The following is a 21,341-nucleotide window of genomic DNA, read 5'->3' as shown; positions in this document are numbered from 1 at the left end:
GGGACATCATTCAGCCCATAAGAGCCACCCCGTCTGGCTGCCTGGACAGACTTGACTTGGGAGAGAAGAACGCCATTCCACTTAAAAGTTGAAGTAACTCCATTTTGTTTTTCTTGAACATTATAATTGGGAATAAGCGGACTAATCCACCTTCCAGCCAAACTTACCCTTCGGGACTACGCTCTCAGGCACCGTGATGGTTGAAGGGCTTTACACCCACCTGGGGCTGGATGGCACCCGCCACACTGAGTTATTTCACCTTCAGCCTGTTGTATTTCTCCACCAGCGGTGAGGAGAGAATGGAGTGATCTGGGGGACGGATAAGAAGTCTTAACTTGCCAAGTGGCTGTCCAGGGCCGCCTTGACCTTCTTCAGGTCCCTGAAGCGTCCACAAAGCCTGCGAGGTGGGGCCGTTGTTCCCCCCCCGCCGTCCGACCCCCCACCCCCGCTGCAGATGGAGGCATGGGGCACCCAGTTGAGCTGAGTGATGAACCCGACGGCTGCAGTAAGTGGCCGACCTCAGGCCTCACTAAGCACAGCGGGGGTCGAGCGGTTTGCATGAATTATCCTTAGCCAGGACAGAGCCTCATTTTTCTGATAACTCACAGCCTGTCTGTGTGACCAGTCTTGCATCTAGCTGATTGGAGTGGAGGCGGACGGATTTATGGGTCGGGACCCGTGCTGGCTGTGGTAGTAGAGGCGGGAGCAGAACGGACCAGCACCTGCCCCCAACCCTGTGAGCAGGGCTCACTGAAGTATGGGTGGGGAGTCTGGAAATGTGCGTGGGGGGGTGTGTTCAGCTCTGCCTGGGGAATAAGGGAGTGGGAAGGAGGGCAGGAAGGCTTCCTGGAGGAGGTGACCTTGGCACGACTCACTGGGCACTTTCGTTTGTGTTCAGCATGCCGGAGAATGTCTGTTCTACCCTGCCTGAGAACACTGTGTAGTCTGGAGAGATCAAAAGCTGCAAGTTAACAGGCAAGGTGGTCCCAACTCCACAGATATTCCAGTCCTTAGGGAGTGAAGTGAGGAACTGGTCTGCAGCCCAGGAGACGAGTCCCCAAGTGAGTCTGATCAGGCAGAGAAAAGTGAGTGCTCTGTTCAGTTCCCCCAGGACATGAGCGTCATGCAGATGCCGGGCCAGGACCCGAGGGCAGCAGGGTCCTGTCCGCGCCATCAGTACTATGGGGCTCAGTACGGACGTCACGGTTCCAAGGACAGTCGCTTCTTGCCCACAGCCCTGATGGTGACTACACTCCTCACCTGACATCCAGGCCCTGGCTGGTCTGTCCCTGGGGGGCCCCGTGGAGCCAGCGCTTCAGCCCCAGCTCCTGGGTGCCCCGTGATCACATCGGCTGGGCTGTGGGTCGCCGGGGTCGTAGTGAAACCTGAATGTGGTCCTGTCTCTGCTGACTAAAGAGTGGGACGGAGCGGGGAACCCCTCGCTCAGGTAAACAGCCACGAAACTGAAGACTTCGTGGCAGGTGTCGCCACCCTTTCAGCCAGGATTTACTGAACTTCCATTTTTCCCGGTGGACGTGCACCCCTGAGATCACGGGGTGCTCCACGAATGTGCTCTCTAGCTCTGAGAGCTCAAACACACCTGTTGGATTGAGCCGTGTCCCGTAAAAGACACGAGAACATTCCAGCCTCTGGCACCTGGGAATGGACCTTCTTTGGAAATAGGTCGAAAACATGCAGACCGTGGGGCCGTTAAGCTCTGAAAATGCCGGGAAGGCCACATCAGACGAACTCCAACAGTAAGGAGCAGTCCTGGGCTCCTGGAACAAGGGGGCTGGCTCGATCCAGCAGCTTTCCTGGAGGCCTGGTCCCCTCTCCTGCTCTCCTGCCCGACCAAGCTTGCTCTCAGGCTCCATTCAGTGGCCGAAGCTCCCCAGGTACCCCTCGCGAGGCGGCGGAAGGGCTGTGCCAACCCCCGGAGTCCTAAGGATCAGGGTGGAGGACTCTCTTGGCCAGAAGCTCCAGAAAAATCTCTCCCCAAGTCTCGCTGGCTGTTAAATTTCACATCTACCCTTGAACCTGCCACTCTTCCCAGGGGGCAGATGTGCTGCTGGCTCTGAGCGCCTCAGCACCTGTCCTGGAGCCGGGGAGGGGGCCAGTCCCCCCAAAGCCACGGAGCTGAGAATGGTGCTTCCCACCGAGCAAAATCTGGGGGCTGGCAACACCAGGAGAGAGGCATGAAGACCAGGAACTGCCAGGGGAGGGAACCGCCCTCGGGGACCAGTGGGGCCTCCTTGCTCAGCTGGACACTGCACGGGGTGACGGCGATGGCCCTGGCGGGACGGGGGCCCTTACTCAGTGATGCCCGTGCAGCTGGTGTGTGCTCAGGGCCTCATGGACCTCGAGTCATCTGTCCTCGCATCACCCCCGGAGGCGGGCACTGGACAGAGCCCATCTCACCTCCCGCTGGGCGTGTCACAGACGTTAGCACGCGCTCCTGGAGCCTCCATTCTCATAGACAGGGCTGTTGCCAGTTTTCTTTTTTTAACTTTGGCTTCGCTGGACCTTCATCGCCTTGTATGGGCTTCTATTAATAGCTGTGCGTCGAGGGCTCAGCAGTTGCAGCACGTGGGTTTAGTTGCTCCAAGGCATGTGGGATTTTAGTTCCCTGATCAGGGATCGAACCCGTGCGTCCTGCATTGGAAGGAAGATTCTTAACCACTGGACCCCCAGGGAAGTCCCACGACGATCCCCATCTTCTGGGTAAGAAAGTCCAGGCCCAGAAGGAGAAGCCACGCAGCCTGAAAGTTGCAGAGCTGAGATCCACCTCCTGGATCTTTTCCTCTGAATGTGCTCATGGGGGAGAGGTGTGTCTTTCAGACAACCACTGACCACATCAGATGCCGCTGCTAGCGCGCCTGGCCTCCATTCTCCTGACCGGCTGACCAGGATGCTGCGCTGACCACAGGGACCGCTGACTAGACGCCTTGGGTGGACCTGACCCCAACCCCTGGGCCTCCGGGCACATCAGGGCCCCGAGTGGAAGCGCTAAGCGTAGGGTGGTTGTTGTTCAGTCGCTCAGTCACGTCCGACTCTTTGTGACCCCATGGATGCAGCATGCCAGGCTTCCCTATTCTTCACCACCTCCCAGAGTTTGCCCAAACTCATGCCCATTGAGTCGGTGATGCCATCCAACCATCTCATCCTCTGTCGTCCCCTTCTCCTCCTGCCTTCAGTCTTCCCCAGCATCAGGGTCTTTTCCAATGAGTCGGCTCTTCTCATCAGGTGGCCAAAGTATTGGAGCTTCAGCCTCACTCAGCACCAGTCCTTCCCGTGAATATTCAGGGTTGACTTCCTCTAGCACTGGCACAGGGTGAAGACACTCAAATGAAGACTGCGTGCATTTTCTTCAAGTGCGTTTTTGAAGCCCTTGTGCCCTTCTCAGCAGGCAGCCAGGCTGACTGATGGGGCGGGGGGTGCAGCGCAGGCCCCAGAGACACAAACCCGGCCACTGGCCTGGCTCCGTCACTTCCCCGCCGTGTGGTCCTGGCTCAGTGACTTCACCTCCCTGGGCCTGTTTCCACACCTGCCGCAGAGGTCGGCTCAGTCCCGCCCTCACCCAGACGGAGGCTGGCTGTGCCCGGGGCTCCATGCAGCAGGTTCAAGGAGCTGCATGGAGAACAGAGCCTGTGAAGTCCCAAGTGCCCACTGCCTGGCCTGGCCCTTTGTGGAAAGCCTGCCAACCCTTGACCTGGAAGATGGGGTAACTGTCCCTCCCAGAGTGAACGTGGGCTCCGCGGGACCCATCCCCGGCATGCCCCCTGCCTGTCAGAACCCCTGGAGGCTGATTCAAGATTTAGGGAGAAGTGATGTGTTTGGCCCATAGCACGATATCTGGTCCCCAGGGCGTGACTGGTGAACTTGAGCTACTGGCCTCCCTCAATGGGACCGGGAGGACCACTGCCTTGCGAGCTCCAGGCTGTGGGCTCACCTTCCAGCTAAACGGGTCTTGCTCTGGAGGACTGCCCTGGAGAGGCCATCTCGGCTGCCATTAGCTGCAGCTCATAAGGACGAGCTGAGCTGCCCCGGCTGGTGGCAGCCCTTCGGTGAGGGCTCCCGCGTCCCCCCGTGCACCCTGGGCTGGCAGTGACAATGCCCCCGGATGTGGGCCTCCAGCCCCGTCGCTGAGCTGCCCGCCCACCGGCCGAGGCTATTGTCTCCTGGGCCCCGGTGTGGCTCAGGGCAGGGGCCGGCGGGCAGGGGGACTGTGGGAACGGATTAGAGGCCAGGGGCCGGCTTGCGTCCCCCCTGCACCAACTCCTGATCAAAGGCATTCCTGGGATGACAAAGCCCTGTGCACTGGGAGGCGGCCCAGCATGCGGGACACACCCCCCACACAGGCCCCCCCGCCCCCCGCCCCCCGGAGCTGGGGCTGGGTTCATGGTGGGACAGCCGACCCCTGCCACCTGCAGGTCCCAGAGATACGGCTGCCTGCTTCCAGGGGGACAGGGTCGGGGTAGGCGGGAGGTGGGAGCCTGGCCCGCGGCCGTGGTCACCCAGGGCCTGACTGTGACCTCCTCTGCAAACATGCCTGCCCAGGGACCACCCCCCGCCCTGACCTTAGCACACAGGCTGTGTCCTGGAGCTTACTGGGCCTCCTCAGCAGGATCAGGAGCTGGCCAGCTCCAGGGGAGCCCCCAGCCCCGGATTCCTCACAACATGAGGGGCCTGCCCACCACACCCGGGTCCCGAAGGGCCTCTGCAGCTCCACGCGGCCCCACTGTGTGCAGGCCAGGGGTGCACCCCACCAGCCAGACGGCTGTCCTCCAGGGCTCACAGTCCGGAGCAGGGAAGCACCGTGTGCGATGGTTCCCGGACCACCCAGAGCCGCCCGTCTGGGTGGGGTGGAGAATGCAGGCAGAGGGTCTTAGGTCACCTGGGGGAGGGCGGGGGGAGGGGACTCCAGACACAAAACTCAAGGGGTCTAGTCCTCCGGCGTGTCCTGCAGTCCTGAGGGCGGGAACTTCGGGTATAGAGGGGGGTGACGCTGGGGGAGATGGGGGCGAGGCCCCAGAGACGGGCCCAGGCCCCAGGACCTCGGACGGAGCTGGAAGGAGCTAGAAGCCCCAGGGAGGTCTGGCAGAGGGTGGAGGGGCTGCCAGAGGCAGAGAGACCGGCTGGGAGGCAGGGAGGCCCCAGGTGAGTGGCCATGGGTCCAACTGAGACCAGGCTTCCGGAAGGGGACGGTGGACTGACATGGGACAGCTTTGTCTCTGAAGCCCCGCAAAGGCCCAGGTTTGTTTTCATGACAGGCAAGGGGCAGCCAGACCGCCAGGGGACGGGGCCTTCCCTGCCATCCCAGGAGGGGACCCCAAGGGGACCGTGGCAGTTGGAGAGCTCTGGGCATGCAGCACAACTGAGGGGAGCCCACCCCGCTCCTCCCTGGGGCTTCGGTGCTGGGAAGATGGGCCCCGGAGGACCCTCAGCCCAGACCCTCTGTGTGCTGGGGGTCATGCATCTCGTCCACACGGGGTCCCCCGCTTTGGCTCCCCGCCTCCCATGCTCCACACACAAGGGCCACCTCCCCGTCACGCCCTGTTCCTTCCACTGTCCGACCTGTCAACCCACGAACAGATCTTCCACCTGAAACCCTAGACTCCATAAAACAGCCTGCAGCCCCGGCTGCCCCAGCATCCACCTCCCCCCACCCCCTGCCCCCACAGCTTCCTCTGTCGATTCTCACTGGAACTTAACACAATCACTGTGTGATGAACACAGGTGTGTTCAGTCATGTCCGACTCTCTGTGACCCCATGGACTGCAGCCCGTCAGGCTCCTCTGTCCATGGGATTCTCCAAGAAGACTGGAGTGGGTCACCATTTCCTTCTCCAGGGGATCTTCCCGACCCAGGGATTGAACCTGTGCCTCCTGTGTCTCCCACACTGCAGGCGGGTTCTTTACCCACAGAGCCAACAGGGAAGCCCCCACTCCCCCCTGAAACTGCCTCTCAAGATACCCCGAGGCCCTGGTGGCATCAGAGCCTCACTTGGGCCCCTCTAGGCCTGCAGTCCGCGGGGACAGACCGTCAACGTCTCTGGGCCCTGGCACGTCCTGGACTGAGCCACTGCAGAGATGCAGACTGGGCCCTGGCCTTCAGGTGCCCGCCCCGCCCCGCAGCTCCATCCCTCCGCCCTGCCATATGGGACCCCCTTTTGGAGCGCCCGGGGCAGGGACCTTGCCTTCTTCCCCACATCCAGCTGGCAGTGCTGGTGCGAGGAGGCTGCAATTCAAGCCCCTCCACCCCACCCTCTCCCAGAAGCTACAGGTTCCACGGACTCATGGGTCCCCCACCCCTCTCCCTGCAGTCTGGTACACAGCAGGCGTTTCCTAAGGGCTGCAGTGAGCTGACCTGGTGCATAGTGGCGGACTGGCCACGTGACCCAGGCCTGCTCCTGGCTCCTGAGCTCCTAGCTCAGTGAACACTTGTGGGGGGCGGGGGGAGGGCACCTCGGGGACCCCCAGGTTTTGAGAAGAGGCCGCGGCCCCTGCAGGGCTGGGACCAAGGTTCACATACTACTTCCTCCTGGAGCTGGGAATGTGGGCAGTTCACAGGCTTCTGAAGCCCAGAGGATGCCTCGCAGGTGTCCAGCAGGCCTCCCAGGCCGCCAGGTCCAGGTAGAGGCCACTGGACTGCAGACTGGACACTCACGTCACTCCCCCGGGCTCAGGGTCCCTTGGGGCCACAATTCACCTAGAGCAAACAGCATTTTGCGCCAGAAGAGTAAGGAATGCCAACTTTACTTGACTATCTGCAAATAACCGGGGAGGGCAAACCGGTCAGACGTGGGCTGATCCACGGGGGGACAGTACGGTCGCATGACTGGGCCCCGAGCCGCTGTCTGAAGCGGTCAGGGCCACCTGCAAGCATGTCCCCCATCTCTGGGGGCCCCACGTGGCCCACCCCACCGCAGACCTCTGGGCTGGATTTCCCCCTGCTGCTCGCCAGGGGACCGCTGATACGTCGAGGTGTTCTCGGTTGTCACGACTGGACGTCCTGCCACCTAGCGGGTGGAGGCCAGGGAGGCGGGCAGACACCCTGCGACACCCCACGGCGCCCGGGGCGGCCCGACCCGGCCCCGGTGTCCGCAGTGGACCACCTGTCACCCCGCCCCAGGAGACAGACAAGCAGGCGCTGCACTGGGGTTTTACCAATTTTATTTCTAGACTTTTCGCGTTTGTCTTGTTTCCTGCTGGAAACGTGCCGGTTACATGTCTGTGCTGGGAAACACCGCGGTGTGCGACCATAAACACACACAGACCCCCCCGAGCGCCCGCCCGCTCGCCGCCCCGGGACAGACTGCCCCCAGACCCGCCCCCGCCTTTGGCCTCTGAGCACACACGTTCCCCCACCCTTGGCCATGGACAGATCGTCCCGCTCGGACCCCTTTTGGTTCAGACAGAGGTGCCGCAGCCAGGAGGGTTGAGGTAAGCGCAAGCGGGGGTCTGGCTGCAGGGTGGGTGAGGTGGGGCTGCACCCGCCAGGGGCCTGGGGGTCGCGGCTGCCCCGTCTGGGGCTGCGGTGGACGGCGCAAGTCCTTTTGGTTCGGCAGCGTGCTTGGCGGCTCTTGGGCATACAGCCCCGTTAGCTGGCTTATCGTTGAGATCTGAAGTCTCTTTAAATGAGCATTTTTTTTTTTTTTCTTTTTTGCTATAATGACCAGAACCACAAACAGAACACTAATATAACACATACAACACACCCCAAACCGAGACATGGTCCGGGAGCGATTGCAATCATGCCAAATGACCAAGTCCTACAGCACAGCACCACGGTGGCACATGGAGACACACTTGTTACAACAACATCAACAACAGTAATGCAGTTTTCATAGCTAAACGCAAAGAACGACACAGCTGTAAAAACCTACTGGATGGTCAATCTCAGGTCAGGTGGAGAGTCCAGCACAACAGGCGCAGGGCAGAGGAAACGGACACGGCCGGTCTCCAGAGACGCCCAGGGGTCCTCGTGAACGTGGCCGGGGGTCGGGGATCCCCACCGGGCCCCTTTTTTTGGGTTCTCGTCCACGTGTCTGTCTGCCAAAGCAGGAGGCCGTGGGTCAGACGGCCTGACCGCCTGGTCTGCAAATGGCTAAGTGAAGCTTGAGGTATTGTGAAACAGGAACCTTTTTGGAATAGAGCAGTAATCACATTAAGTCAAAATTGATCACATAAAAAAAAAAAACCTACAAAAAAAAGGCATCCGTAATACATTTTTTTTTTCTATGAGAAAATTCAAACTAGAACATGGCTAGTATATGACATTGTAAAACAAACCAAAAAAAATCTGATCCTCCAATAGCAGCAAAACAATGTGAAAGATAAAGAGAAGCAACGTGGATGTTTCCAGACTGTTCTGGGAAGTCATCGGTAGCAGCGAACAAAGAAAACGGAACCGCAGCCTGTCCCTCGCGTGGTCCCCGCCCGCCTCCCCTCCGCACACTTCCACTCTCACCTCCTTGCTCCCTTCACACTCTCCCTACAGGATAATTACAAAAAGGTACACAGCCAAGATGTGCAAATTACCTATCGGTTGCTAAGTTTTTTTTATGAAAGGAGGGGTCAGAGATCGTATTAGAACTGAACTTGTCTCCAAGCATCCTAGTTGTCCTCGAAACTGATGCCTCTCCAACTGGATCACTCTGGGAAACACCAAACAGGCCAGATCAGCTGAATTCACGTCTTTGTGTTTTTCTCTCGGGATTTCCCCCCCTCTCCTATAAAAGGATCTAACTTTAATAAACTGTCCTACACTTGCGACATCTAAGGCAGAAAAGTGTGTGTGTGTGTGTGTGTGTGTGTGTGTGTGTGTAAATCAAGGGGAGATTGCATTACTTTATAAATCATACTGGCCTTACAAACACCCTCTGCAATAAATATTCTTTTTTAGCCTTAACTATAAATTATATATTTTAGTGTTTAAAAACCTTCCGTTGCAAAACATCTAAAGTTAACTCTGAAACTGCTGGTTCTCTAGGCAAACCTTTAAGGCCTCTACTTTCAAACACCAGTTGGCACTGAAGGATTCCTAAACTTCAGCTTCTCTACAGAAAAGGAAAGGAACACACCATCCTGGCAACGTGAAGAATGAATGCACACTTTCTTCTCCTCGACCAGAACCTAGTCCTCCAAAGTATCACCACCCCCTTCTGCTAACACCACAGTGACAAGCACCTGCCTTGCGTCCTGTCTGCACCCTAGTACTGGAATATCCCCAAACCATTCCATTTGGAAACTGTTCCCCGCCCTCCACACACCACAGAAGCAGAGATGTCACCTAGAGACTGAAAGTGCTTTGAAATGGAATGGTTTTGGAATATAGAGAAGGAAAAAAAAAAAACCAACAAAACAGAACAGAACAGCTGTAGATTTCACCTGGATATAAGCAGGCTGCAGGTCTGTTGAGTGAAAAAAAAACCCAGCATCTCATAAACAGGTTAACTACAAAAATATGAAGATTATAAAAATAGAATATATTAGGTCACTATTGCGGTTTCTCTTTCCTGTAGTGGACGAGGAGTTGGTGGCGGCCTTCCGTCACCGTGATGCAGGCCGGCGCCTGACAGACCCCCTGGTGGTCAGTCCACAGGGAGAAAGAGGATTAGCCTTTCCAAGATGCCAAACTCTAATGCTACCCTAGCCGAGAGGTTACATTACATCAGCCATTGACAAGGTGAAGGTTACACGCCTACCTACAAAATAAAATAAACAAATGACTTATAAAGTGACTACATGCATAAGCAAGATACAGGATGCCTAGAACTGCTTTAAAGCCGTGTCCTTAAGAAAAGCACACGAGTATGCTCCCCTATCTAAAATCCTCTTCTACTTTAAAAATGGGATGTGGACTTTTTTCTATTATTTTTTTTTTAAGAAACATTTTTATGCTTTTTTTGTTTGTTTTAAACACATAAAGAATCAAATCTAATCCTCTCCCGCAGACTCGCTCCTTGTGTTAATGTCTATTCTTACAACACGGAGACACAAACACATGAATATCAAAACTAGTTGATTACGGGGCTTAAAATCCTCTATTTTTGTAGCACAACCCTCTTCCCTCTCTCCAGCTTAGGGTTATGTAAATACTATTTTTTTTTCCTCTCTTTTTTTTTAAAGACAGCTTTTTGGGTACTTTTTTCTTTTGCTTAAGTCAGAGACGGAAGGGAAAAAGAGCAAAGGAAAACACCAGGACAGTGAGGAGGGGGCCGCTGTCCCCCCGAGGGGGCCAGGCCGGGGCGGCCCCTCCCTTGCCACGGTGCCCTCAGATGTTCACGTCACGCACGTCGGTGGGCGTGCAGGCCAGGTCCACCTCCTCCTCCTCCTCTTCCTCCTCTGCGGCTTTGGGGTCCAAGTTCTGCTGCTGGGCCTGGCGCAGGCTGGACTCCAGGAGGGCTTCGATCTGCTCCTGGCAGGCGCGGAGGCAGTCCTGGGCGAGGGGGGTGGGCACGGGGCTCTCAGAAGAGGCTCCACTAACCTCAAATGCTGCTTCCCTCAGACTCCAGGATCCACAGTGCCGACCCTGTCTGGCTACCAGCTGCTCCCCTGCCCTGGCCCAAGGAGCCCGCAGATCACCCAAGCGGTGGCAAGCCCACTCAGGACCCAGGGGCTCCGGTGGACACAGCTGACCCTGTCCACCTGTCCGGAGCCCCCAGCAGAGCCCAGCCCCCAGGTTCCCACTGGCCCCACTGCGGCCCCCTCAGCACATTCAGCAGCATCATCTGAGCCCGGACAGGAGGCCCTCTGAGCCCCCACTTCTTGGACTTAACCTCTGTCGTGTCAGCCCTGGTGGTGAACCCAGCCTCCTGTGATGAACGGCCGTCAGAAGCGTTAGGCCATGCCTGACAGAAGATGAACGCCAGGCGGCCCCGGGGGACCTGGGTCCTTTACCGCCGTCCTCTCCTGCTCGGGCCTGCATCCCGGAAGATACTCCGGCTGGGCACGGCTCCCGCCTGCCACAGACCTCCTCCCGCAGCGACCACCCCACGAGTTCAAGGGGGAGGAGGAACCATGGAGGCTGTGGGCCTCTGCTGGTCCCACCCGGGGGCAAATCTCCCAGCAGCTCAAAGGCGCCGCTGGTAGTCGGGTGGCCATGGCTCCTGGGCTAAACAGAGGCCACACAGGCCTTCTCTTCTGGAACCAGGAGAAGGCTTCAGGGCAGTCCAGAGCCCAGACCCATGCCTTTCCCACTGGAGGAGCAAGGTTTGGCATGAGAAGGCACCCCCAGCATCCACCTAGATGGGGCTGGCTATGGTGAACATCACCCCAGAAAAGTGAAGCTGGACCAGGAGGGCTTGAGTGAACCCCTGGGGATCTCCCACGGGTACAGGGATTACGGGCTGGGGAGGCTTCCCGAGACGCCTTTTCAATATTCATCATGGCGAAGGAAGAAGGCATGTATGTGCACATGGCCCCATTTTACGGAAGCGGAAACTGAGGCCCGGAAGGTGTGGCGGGGGACCCAAGACTGCCGACACCCTCCTCAGGCTCCCATTCAAACACCCACCACTGCCTCCGGAAAGCCCCACCACCACCATAGCAGGAAGGCCCCCTCTCCCCTCCCGGGGACAGCTCACTTGCCCCGGTAACTCGGGGGGCTGTGTGGTGGAGCTACAGCAGAGGGGTACAGGAAGGGCCCCCTCTCTGCGGAGCCCCGCACCCCACAGCCCCCTCAGCCTCATCCCATGGAAGGCAGACGGGGCCACGCCTCCACCACCGAGAACTTTCTGTCTGAACTCAGTGCTGTTTGTCACCTGGTCACCAGACTAACGATTCCCCCACCACCCCATCCTTCAGCCGGGAAGCCTTTGTCTCAGGTCTAATTAAAACAATCTCTATTCAAATGAGGGGTTACGCAGCCATTTCCTACAACTGTCTGGGGACAGCACCATCGTTGGCGTTTTTAGCTGAGGCTGACCCCTGGCAGTGAGGCTGAGATGCCCGCTCCTTCCACGGGACTCCCTCTCCGAGATGCCCACACCTCCAGACAGGAAAGCTTCCTCCTCTGGGGGTCACGCAGGCTGCGGCCAAGCGCCGTTGGCAGAGGACAGGCGGGCGTCCACCCCACACCCCGCCTTCCTCTGCCTCCCGCCTGCTTGAGGGGGGACCACCAGCAGCCCGAGCCAGACCTGGACGGGGGTCAAGGCGGTCACTGTCTCCCCCACGGGACCCTGGCAGGGCCGGTGTGACTCCCCCGCCACCAAACCTTGCTGGTCTAATTTGGTAAATGCCCCCGACCCTTGTAATTGTCACTTTAATTGTTTAGGAAAAGAATGGGGGATAAGACAATGGCATCTTTAAGGAGAAAGAGACAATGGACTCTGGCTTTCACAGAAGCAGCCTCTCAAAAGGGGCCATAAAAACAAGTTGTCTGGAGCGGGCTCGCCGTGGAGGGAGACCTCACAGGAGCCCTTGTAAAGCTTCCATTTATCGGGCATCCACATTGTCGCCCGGACAAAGCTCGACCGGTCCCCACCCCACACGGCATTAGGGCACGGACCGTTGACCCCGCCTGCCTTGTGGCCCCTCTTCCTGGATGGCTCCCCCACCCCGGGAGGGGTTTAGGCTCCAGGGGCCCCCGGGGACCACCCTCCTACCCACTGACAAGTTCCTGGAGTCTTTTCTCCCCAAAGGAGCCCCACCCCCCGGGGAAAGGGCGTGGAGTGCCCCCAGGCACTCTGCCAAGGCTGCAGCCTGGCCCGTGCTGCCGGATGCAGACAGCCGCCGGTCCATCCATCCTCCACATGGCCCCTGCTTCCCAGGCCCTTGATATCTTCTAGTGCCCAGAGCCGGGCAGGCCCCCTGCCCACACGGGAGCGGGAGACTCACCGGGTCACATCTGATCACCTTGGAGAGGAACCGCGTCAGGCGGTGATAGGAGAGGAAGCCGTTGGCGCTTCCCAGATGCAGGCCTTGAGCCGCGGCCGCCACGCTCCCGGCGGCCACCATGGAGGGCGGGTTGGAAATGAACTTCACGTCTGTGGCAGGGGGAGACAGAGAGGCAAGGGGGTTGAGTGAGGGCGCCCTGGGACCCTGTGTTCAGGGCCCCCCACCCCTGGCCTGTCCTGCAAATTTCAAAGGGATGGTCAGGAAGTCGGCGAGGCTCCCCACGCCCCAGCCTTGGTCATCACCCTGGGCGGCAGAGAGAGCAAGTCAGCTCAGGCTCCCTGAACATGGCCCGTGACGCTCATTTACAGACGCCAGGAAAGCAGACCAGGAAAACTGCTGGCGGAGGCCTCTTGGCATGTAAGCCTATGAACGGATCGCTTATTCACACAGTACATAGAAGAGTCGTAAGAAGGTGGGGAGCGCCCACAAGGAAGGCGGTGTCCCTCTACAACGCGAACCCCAAGCACCGGGGCAGCCATCCTCCACGTGGGAGCGTGCCCAGATGTTCACTCCATTTACCTGCCCCCAGGGACTTGGGAGGGGTGCAGCGTGACTTCATCACTGCATCTGCGTGTCCTCAGCAGCTCTCCCCACGCTGCTGGGCAAGTGTCCACCCAGGCGGCGGGGCGGTGGGGGGAGGCTGGCTCCCTGGGTGGCACCCAGCCAAGGTCACCCGTCAGCCACTCCCTGCTGTACGCACACCTGGCTTCCCTTCAGGGGGAACAGTGTCATGGAAGGTGGAAAAGCCACAAGGGATACTGAAGTGACCCAGGGCCTGCAGGCTACCTCTGTCGTTTTCAATGAGGAATGACTGGCGGGAGGCCGCTAATCTCAGCATCTGAATGGGGGGGCGGAGGGGGGGGTCCTCTCGGCCTGGAGTTGGGCTCTAGGAGGTCAGTCCCCACCGCCTCACCCTGCACCACTGAGCTGCGTGGGAGGGGACAGGGCACAAAGGCAGTGCGGCCCCCGGGGGACGGGGGAGCACGCCCCCGCCCCACGGCCTGGCTTGAGATTTCATTGTAAGAGCGAACAGCCAGGGCCTCCTTTCAGGGAGTGGGAGCCCGCAGAAGGGCTGGGAGGGGAGAAAGACAGCCAGCCCTGAAGGGGAGACAAAGTTGGGGCTGCACGCTCTAACCACTTAAAAAAGAAATGCCCCCGTGAGGTGTGCCCCCCACTTCCCTCTAAACAGGAGCAGGTCCACCCAGCCTGGGAGCGTTTCATCAGGGCCCATCAGAATCCCAGACATCGCTGTGGCCAGAGCATGGCTTCTGACTGGCTGCACCTTGAGAGCCCCGTCCAGCAGGGAGGGATGACATGCTTGGACGGCATGCACAAGCATAAGCGTGCGTCCGTGTGCGCCGTTCCTATTTGCTGCCCACTCCATGGGGTCGCCAAGAGTCAGACACGACTGAGCGGCCAAGAGTCCAGTGGGCCAACGCCAGTGGGCATTGGAGCTGACCCCCCTCGGGCCTGTTCTCTCAGCCTGGTACTGTGCCAGCCTCAAAGAGGCGCTCCTCACAAGAAACGCTCTACTGCGTACACCCACAGGCCAGGTGGCACTCCTGGTAAAGAATCTGCCTGCCGGAACAGGTGATACAAGAGACCCAGGCTCGATCCCCGGGCTGGGAAGATTCCCCTGGAGGAGGAAGCGGCCACCCTCTGCAGTATTCTTGCCTGGAGAAGCCCACGGACAGAGGAGCCCGGTGGGCTATGGTCCATGGGGTCGCAAAGAGTCGGACACAACTGAGCAAAACTTGAGCACAGAGCGTGCACACGTGGACACACACATTAGAAGCAGAGCAAAACCCTACCTGGTGTGTGGGTGATGTGCCCCACCACCCCTGGGCACCTAATCAAGAACCTAGGTCTGCCAGGCACATGGACCAGGAGGAGCAGACAACCACCCCCCTCTCCAGCACCTTCTAAAGGGACCCCTGCCATGTGGAGGACACAGCATCTCCTGGGACACGTACTCATGCCTCCACTTCACAAAACCTGTTTGAGGCTGTAACATGCCCTTCTCATCCAAGAAACTACCTCCCACCCCCACTTGTGACTAAAGCACACAGCTGTGCCGCTTAAGTTCAACAGCTCAGGACCCGGTTGAGGGGTGCTGCTCCCTAGGCCCCCCCAAATGCTGCTGCAGATGAAATGCTGAGTCACCCCGGGCCATCCCCCCTCTTTCACCCCAGGTGTGAGAAGGTATCTGTGTAACTCCGGGCCAGGGGCACTGGCTGGGCCAGTTCTCAAGACAGCCGCCAGAGTGCAGGCATGGCCTCTGTGCCCAGCTTCTGTGCTGTCTGCACCCCACCCAGGCCACACACCCCACTTCCCAGGGGTCCCTGGAGTTGGCGGGGGGGCCTCCGGGCTGTCCCAGCCATCCTCCGGGGAGCGCGTGCAGGAACCGTTCCTTGCATTATCTGCGGGAAACTTGGTCGTTTCTCTGAACCACTTTCAGCTCCATAAAAGGCTGCCTGCAAATCTCTGGAGGCTTCTCTTCTCGGAGGCATCTCAGCCAGAGAATGCCTCCCTGCCCGCTTGCTGGGCTGGCCCCTGGAGGCCGGGGAGACACATGTGAGAGCCCCACCACCACCACACTGTCCCTGCCCAAGGGCGGGTGCTGTGGGGCAGGAGAGCCAGGGGAGGGGGCACCCTCACCCCTCAGATCCATCCAAGCTGAGATGTTTTTGGCCTCTTGTCTGCCCCCACCCCACGGCTCACTTGGCAGGACTTCTGAGGGGTCCTTCTTAGAGGGGTTCACGCCTTGAGCAGGCAGAAGAAGCAGGTAGCACAATCTCTCCACCTCCCCTAACCTGGAAACCTCAGCTACTAGAGCCTCTGGACATGGAGAGGGTGACATAAGATGCTGGGTGGGGGACCCCACCCCAACCCCTCTTTGGTGGAACGTGGTCCTCAGGTCGCCAAGAGGGAGCCCCCAACAGATCTGACTGCTGAGGCCTGGTGAGGGGGAGAGACGGCCCAGAGAAGAGCTGGGCAGGACGGGGCTTGGGTCCCTGGTCAGGGTCCCCAGGGGTCCTGGGCCCAGAGCATGGGATCCAAGGGAGGAAGGGGTCAAAGGGCTCAGGGGGCAGGGCTGGGAGAAGCAGGAGGTGGCATCTGTGTCTCCCTGGGTTCTGAGTGACTGGCCGCCTGGGGGCTGGGGAGAGGGCCCTGCCAGGGAGGGTCCCCCAGGGATGGTCCAGAATGGTGCCAGGGGAGTTGCAGGGGGTGGGTGGGTGGGGCTCCTGCTGCCAACCGCAGCGGCCTGAGCCCAGGCGCTCTGAAGCTGCTCCCAGGAAGAGCAGGGAGCAGAGCCGGCGCCCCTGGCAGGGCCTCAGGCAGACAAGCGCCTCTGCTGGCCACCCCCGCGTGAGGGCCGCGGCCGGCGGCCCAGAGCACGTGGTCCAGGCACTGCCGGCCGGCGCTCCCCACCCTTGGAGGCGCCCCTGGCAGGTGGCCCAGCCTGGGAGAGGCTAGGAGGGGGACCCCGCAGCTCAGGCTCCTTGAGGACATGGGAAGAACGGGTGGGGAGGGGGACAGTGGGGGCTGGACGGCCAAGGTAGACCCCTTTCAGCACAGAGTGACCCCTGCCTGCAGTGGGGAGCAGAAGCTACAGCAGCTGGACACAGGCAGGCGGGCCACCCGCCCCCGCAGCCCCCAGGCATTGGGTGGTAACAGACCAGCCTCTGCTGCCCCCGCCCAGGAGGCAACGCCCCCCTCCCTGGAGCCCTTAAAAGCAGCCCAGCCCTCTCTGCTCCCCAGAACAGGGGACAGAGGAGCGCTTCCAAGAACGGGAGGGGCCCGGGGACCATCTCCACCGACGGGGTAACCGAGGCGGGGGCCAAGCAGCTCCTCCCGGGCACCAGCGGCGGGGCCAGCACCCTACCTGTGGCACAGAGGGCAACGAAGGTCTGCGCGTGTTTGCGGATGATCTGCTTGTTCTCCTCGGCCACCGGCATCTTGGAGAGGAAGTGCTCGATGAAGTCGTGCGGGGTCATGGCCGCCAGGTTCCACTTGAGTTTGTTCACCAGGACCAGCTCCATGTGCTGCGGACCCGGGGGAAACGCGTGTCGAGAGGCGCAGGCGAGGACCCCAGTGGAGCAGGGGACGGGGAGAGGGGATGGGGGTCGCTGGAGGGTCCGGGAAGTGAGGGGGACAGCGCGCGACCCCACATTCCGAGCAGGGACGGTGCTGCTCGCCAAGGGTCCTGCCCTAAACTCAGCCTACCCTGGGCCCGCGGAGACCAGGGATCCGCCCACACCTGGAACGCGGGGCCGGGTCAACCGCGCGGGCGCCGCCCCGCCGCCGCCGCTGGAGGGCGCGCGCCCCCCACTTTTCGCAATGCTGGGGGCGCAGAGGCGGTGGGAGTCGGAGAGAAGGCCAGGGGGGAGGCGGCGCGGCTGCGGGGCGGCGCGGGGCCCCGCCCGTGCGGCCGCCTTCCTTGGGGGCCGAGGGTCTCTCGGCGGCCCGCCCGGGACCCCCGCGCCTCCCCCACCCCGGGGTCCCGCGGCTAACGGGGCGTTCGGGGACCGTGGCGGGGGTCCCAGGGTTACCAGCAGCTCGTCGGGCCGGATGGAGTTGTCAGTGTAAATGCACAGCTTCTCGGCCGTCAGGGGGATGGTCTCCTTCATCTTCGAGGCCACGAACATGCAGGTGGCCCCCAGCAGCTGCAGGCGGCTCTTTTTCACGGGCTCCAGCGACAGGAAGCGGTCCAGGTAGTTCATGGCCAGCGGGAAGACCTCTTCCTCGCACTTCTGCTCCTCGCAGACCTGCCGGGGAGCACCGGGGGCCGTGACCGCCGCCGCCGCCGCCGGGAGCGCCCGGCCCCCTCTGCGGAGACCTCGCGCCCCCCGACCCGGCTCGCGCCAGGGCGACTGGACTGCGGGGTCCCCGAGCGCGCGGAAGGTCGGGGCTGGGGGCGGCAGAAGCCGCCGCTGCCGCGCCCCCCTTCCCCGGGACTCCCCAATACCCACCCACCCCGAAACTGAAAGGGAAAGTCCCAGCTAAGCTGGCACAGTGGGGGCGGGAGCGGGCACGGCTGGGCGGCGTGTGCCGTGCGCGGGCTGTGGGCCCCGGGGACCCCGGCCCGCGTGGGTGCTTCGGGAGCTGCCAGACCTGGGGTCGGCAAAAAATGGGGCGCAGGGTAGCGGGGAGGGCCGCGGGGCTGGGCGCCGCGCTCGCAGCCCCTGCGAGACACAAAGGTGGCGTCCCAGGCCGCCGCGCCGCATTTCCCCAGACGTCATCTTTTCAAAAAATATTTAAAAATATAAAAAAATTAAGTGGGTACATAAAAATCCCCTGAAAATGACCCTCAGACTGTCCTTTACCCAGGCCGGGAGTCGGGAGCTCGTTGCGGGCTCAGGGGAGAGCCCCAGGAATTCAAATTCGGGGGCCCCCCTTCCCCCTGGGCGCGGGCGCCGTTTCCCTCTCGCAAGGGCACCACGCCGCACTTTCAAAAATTATTTTAAAATACTTGCGGTGCCCCGGGGAGCCCTCTGAAAGCCTGCAAACGTGCCCCTGGCCCCCAGCTCGCTCCAGACAGGTCCCCCAAGCTGAGATCCTGGCAGATGAGGGTCCATTCCTAGCGTCTTGGGGGCCACGCGACCTTGCAGCCCGGCGTGCTCTCCGGCCCAAGCTGGCCTTGCGGGACTCCCCGGGACCCACTGCTTGAACAAAGGGGCCCCCTTTCCCGAGAGGGGTCCCCCCACAACTACCCGAGCTCTGTCCCCGCGCCCCTCCCGCTGGTTCCCGGCGGCGGCACGGCCCCTCGCGGCGGCCCCAAGCGCCTGGCCGGCCGCTCCCCGCCCCCACCCTGCCCCCAATTATTAATAAACACTTTTGCTTTGCAATAAAAGAACAAAGATGGCGCATAATACTGGCACGAGCTGCCCTTGCATACGTGTCCATGGATATTAATTTAAAAATCAAATCTATGCCCCCTCCCCCTGGAGCTGGCGGCTGAGCAGCCGCGCGGCGGCAAGAGGAGGCGCAGCGGGGCTGCGCGGCGGAGGTCCCGGCGGGGGCCACAAAGGACGCCCAGCCTACGGGCCCGCACCCCGAAGCCACCTGGGGGGCCCGGGCAGTGGCTTCCCCCAGGGCACCCCTCTTCGACAGCCGCCCCCCCCCCCCACGAAAAGAATTATCTAACGACCCCACCCCACCCCCTCCCTGTTCAAAAAAATACCCTGAATATCTATATATTTTGGAACTACGATTCCTAGCAACACTCTGGCAAACTTCAAAGTTCGGGTGGGAGAGAAGGGAAGGAGATGAGTGGCAAAGAAAAGTGGGCTTGCGCAACAAGTCGCAGGAAAGTGCTAAGACAGCCGCCCGGAGCCCCGCACCTCCAGCATCCAGGTGGCCACGATCTTCCGCATGGACGGCAGGATCTCCTTCTGCACACACTTGAAGTAGGACACCGAGGGCGCGCAGGTCTCCTCCGCCTTGAGCATGGCCCGCAGCACTCGGTCGTTGAGGAGGTTGGCATCGGGGTACGCCCGGCGGATGGTCTCCATCTCGCAGCACAGGAGCTGGTGTGCCATGGTTGGGGGCTCGGCTAGGTGGCCGGGGGGCGGCGGTGGGTCCGGGGCTGGGTCGGCGCTCGGCTCGGGCTCCTGCTGCCCCGCGCTCCCTCGAGCTCGTCTGCCCCTCGCCGGAGCGCGCGGACGCTGCTGCTCGCTGCTACTGCGCCGACAGCCCTCTGGAGGCTCTAGGACTTTGCAACTTCCAACAAAACTCCCCTGTAGTCCGTGTGACGTTACTGTTGTTAAGCAGAGATCAAAGCCGGGCAGAGAATGGGAGCGGGAAGGAGGGGGGCCGGGCGCAGGGGGAGGGGGCGCGGGCGCCGAGCGCCGGGGAGCGGCGAGGGGCAGAGCCCAAAAGCCATCCCGGAGGCGCCGCGCCTGCACCGCGCGGTGTTGCCCCCGAAGCCGGGTTTTCATAGAAATGCAAACCGTCCTAAGGCAGCCTTTCTCCCCGCCGGGGAAGAGGGGTGCAGGAGCGGGGGTTGGGGGGGGTCTGTCCTCCCCGACTGGGTCCCGCAGGATTTGGGGGGTTGGGTGAAGGTGGCTCTGCAGAGGGGGACAACTAGGAGGGCGGGCAGGCCACACGCAGCTGGGGGAGACCGCATGGAGGGGGGACGCTGGGGTTCGGTGACACTCTGAGCCGGGAGAATGGGCGCATTTCCGAGAACGCCACGAGGGCACCCACGGGCGGAGGCAGCCAAAGAATCTTAGCGTCTGTCTTCTTTCATTTTCATTAACACGTGTAAATTTCAGGAACCATTTACCATTCAGGGACTCAGGGCAGAGCCGACAACCCCGGTGGAGGTTTCATTCCCGCACCGAGGGGGGTCTGTGCAAATGCCGGAGGGGTAACCCCCAAAGTTAAAGGGCTTTCAGCCTAACATGCGCTCGCTCAAAAAATAAAATAAAATAAATGCCCGAAAATTCCAGCAGCAGCCCAAGATGGTGGCCAGCATTTCCTTCGCCCTGTCCTCCTCGCCTGGGGGATCTGCGCGCTGTCTTCCTACCTTAGCTAGTCCATTCTTGCGGGGGGCCCGCAACCCTCCCCCCGCGTCCCCGCCCTGTGCCGGCAATTTAACAGCTAGAAAAACACTCTGAAAGGAAGGCTGCAAAATAGTGGTCTCTGTCCTGTCTCATTTTTTAAATTAAAAATTAAGCTAAATCGCTGGAAATACTAGTCGCCTCCCCGCCTGGGAGAAGACCACCGGAAACTTCCTAATTGGCTTTGTTGGGGGTGTGGACCTCTCTTCACCTTTAGAATTTGCCCGGGGGCTGCATTCGTGAGCCTGAGGTGGTTGGCGGGGGTCTGGCAACAATCAGAACAATTACAAGTTAAAGAAATAGGTGTATTGATCTGATGATTTTAAACAAAACCTATATATATTTGTGGCTATACGCGAGTCCCCAATATTAATCGCCAACTTCTAAGAATATAAAAGAATATAGTTTTTTAAAATGAAAAGATTCAGTCTCTTTGGTGCTTATTTTTAAAATAAAAGGACATCTTACCCAGTCTTAACATTTTTTTTTAGTTTTTACTCTACCTGCCCCAAATTAAGAACACTGTTCATTAACTTCCCTCTGAATGTAGTCCAGTGTCATCAAACCATCTGATACCCTAACGTTAAAGGCTCAAAGAAAACGGATTAAAAAGCCCCCCCTCCCCTTCGCAAGGGCGCACACAACAGGACAAGACCCCCTCACTTTTCAGAGCTGATTCCCGCGCCCCTCCCCCGCCGAGGATCAGGGTTACTAATATTCCGGGTCCAGGAGGGTAATTACCCTGGGCTCACGCCTCGGGAGGAGCGGATGGCCCGACATGGGCGCGCCCACCGCCGTGTCCCCCTCCCTGGGCACCCAGGCTCGCATTGGGCCCCGGCACGCGGGAGCCTCGGAGCATCAGCCCGTGCACGAGGGC

At 60.3% G+C, this 21,341-nt stretch overlaps 2 protein-coding genes across 3 annotated transcripts in view; one reads left to right on the top strand and one right to left on the bottom strand.

Moving 5' to 3' along the window:
* LTO1 (LTO1 maturation factor of ABCE1) overlaps positions 1–21,341 on the top strand; it is a 67,499-nt gene that overhangs the window by 8,562 nt on the left and 37,596 nt on the right. Inside the window, exon 4 of one of the 2 annotated variants that reach the window (XM_070782897.1) lies at positions 10,510–12,842. The exons of the other annotated variant lie outside the window; for it this stretch is intronic. Within the exon in view, the coding sequence (XP_070638998.1) occupies positions 10,510–10,639 (130 nt within the window). The 3' untranslated portion in view covers positions 10,640–12,842. Of the gene's footprint in view, positions 1–10,509; positions 12,843–21,341 lie in introns of those variants that run through there. 2 annotated transcript variants of the gene reach the window in all.
* On the bottom strand, positions 7,156–19,614 carry CCND1 (cyclin D1). The gene is made up of 5 exons (XM_019954950.2): positions 19,244–19,614; positions 17,453–17,668; positions 16,786–16,945; positions 12,840–12,988; positions 7,156–10,440 (listed from the first exon to the last, which is right to left on the bottom strand). Exons 1-5 carry the CDS (start codon positions 19,439–19,441, stop codon positions 10,276–10,278), a joined length of 888 nt encoding a protein of 295 aa, XP_019810509.1. The 5' UTR covers positions 19,442–19,614; the 3' UTR covers positions 7,156–10,275.

The sequence above is a fragment of the Bos indicus genome, chromosome 29 (assembly GCF_029378745.1).
Source record: "Bos indicus isolate NIAB-ARS_2022 breed Sahiwal x Tharparkar chromosome 29, NIAB-ARS_B.indTharparkar_mat_pri_1.0, whole genome shotgun sequence".
In the NCBI taxonomy this organism is placed as follows: domain Eukaryota; kingdom Metazoa; phylum Chordata; class Mammalia; order Artiodactyla; family Bovidae; genus Bos; species Bos indicus.
The sequence above is the reverse complement of the archived record's forward strand: the minus strand, read 5'-3'. Positions and strand labels throughout refer to the sequence as shown.

Coding starts and splice junctions, on each gene's coding strand:
- CCND1 (XM_019954950.2), bottom strand. CDS start 19,441: ATGGCACACCAGCTCCTGTGCTGCGAGATGGAGACCATCCGCCGGGCG. Junction 17,669..19,243: donor TGGCCACCTGGATGCTGGAG/GTGCGGGGCTCC, acceptor GCTCCCCGGCAG/GTCTGCGAGGAGCAGAAGTG. Junction 12,989..16,785: donor CGTTGCCCTCTGTGCCACAG/GTAGGGTGCTGG, acceptor CCCCTGCCACAG/ACGTGAAGTTCATTTCCAAC.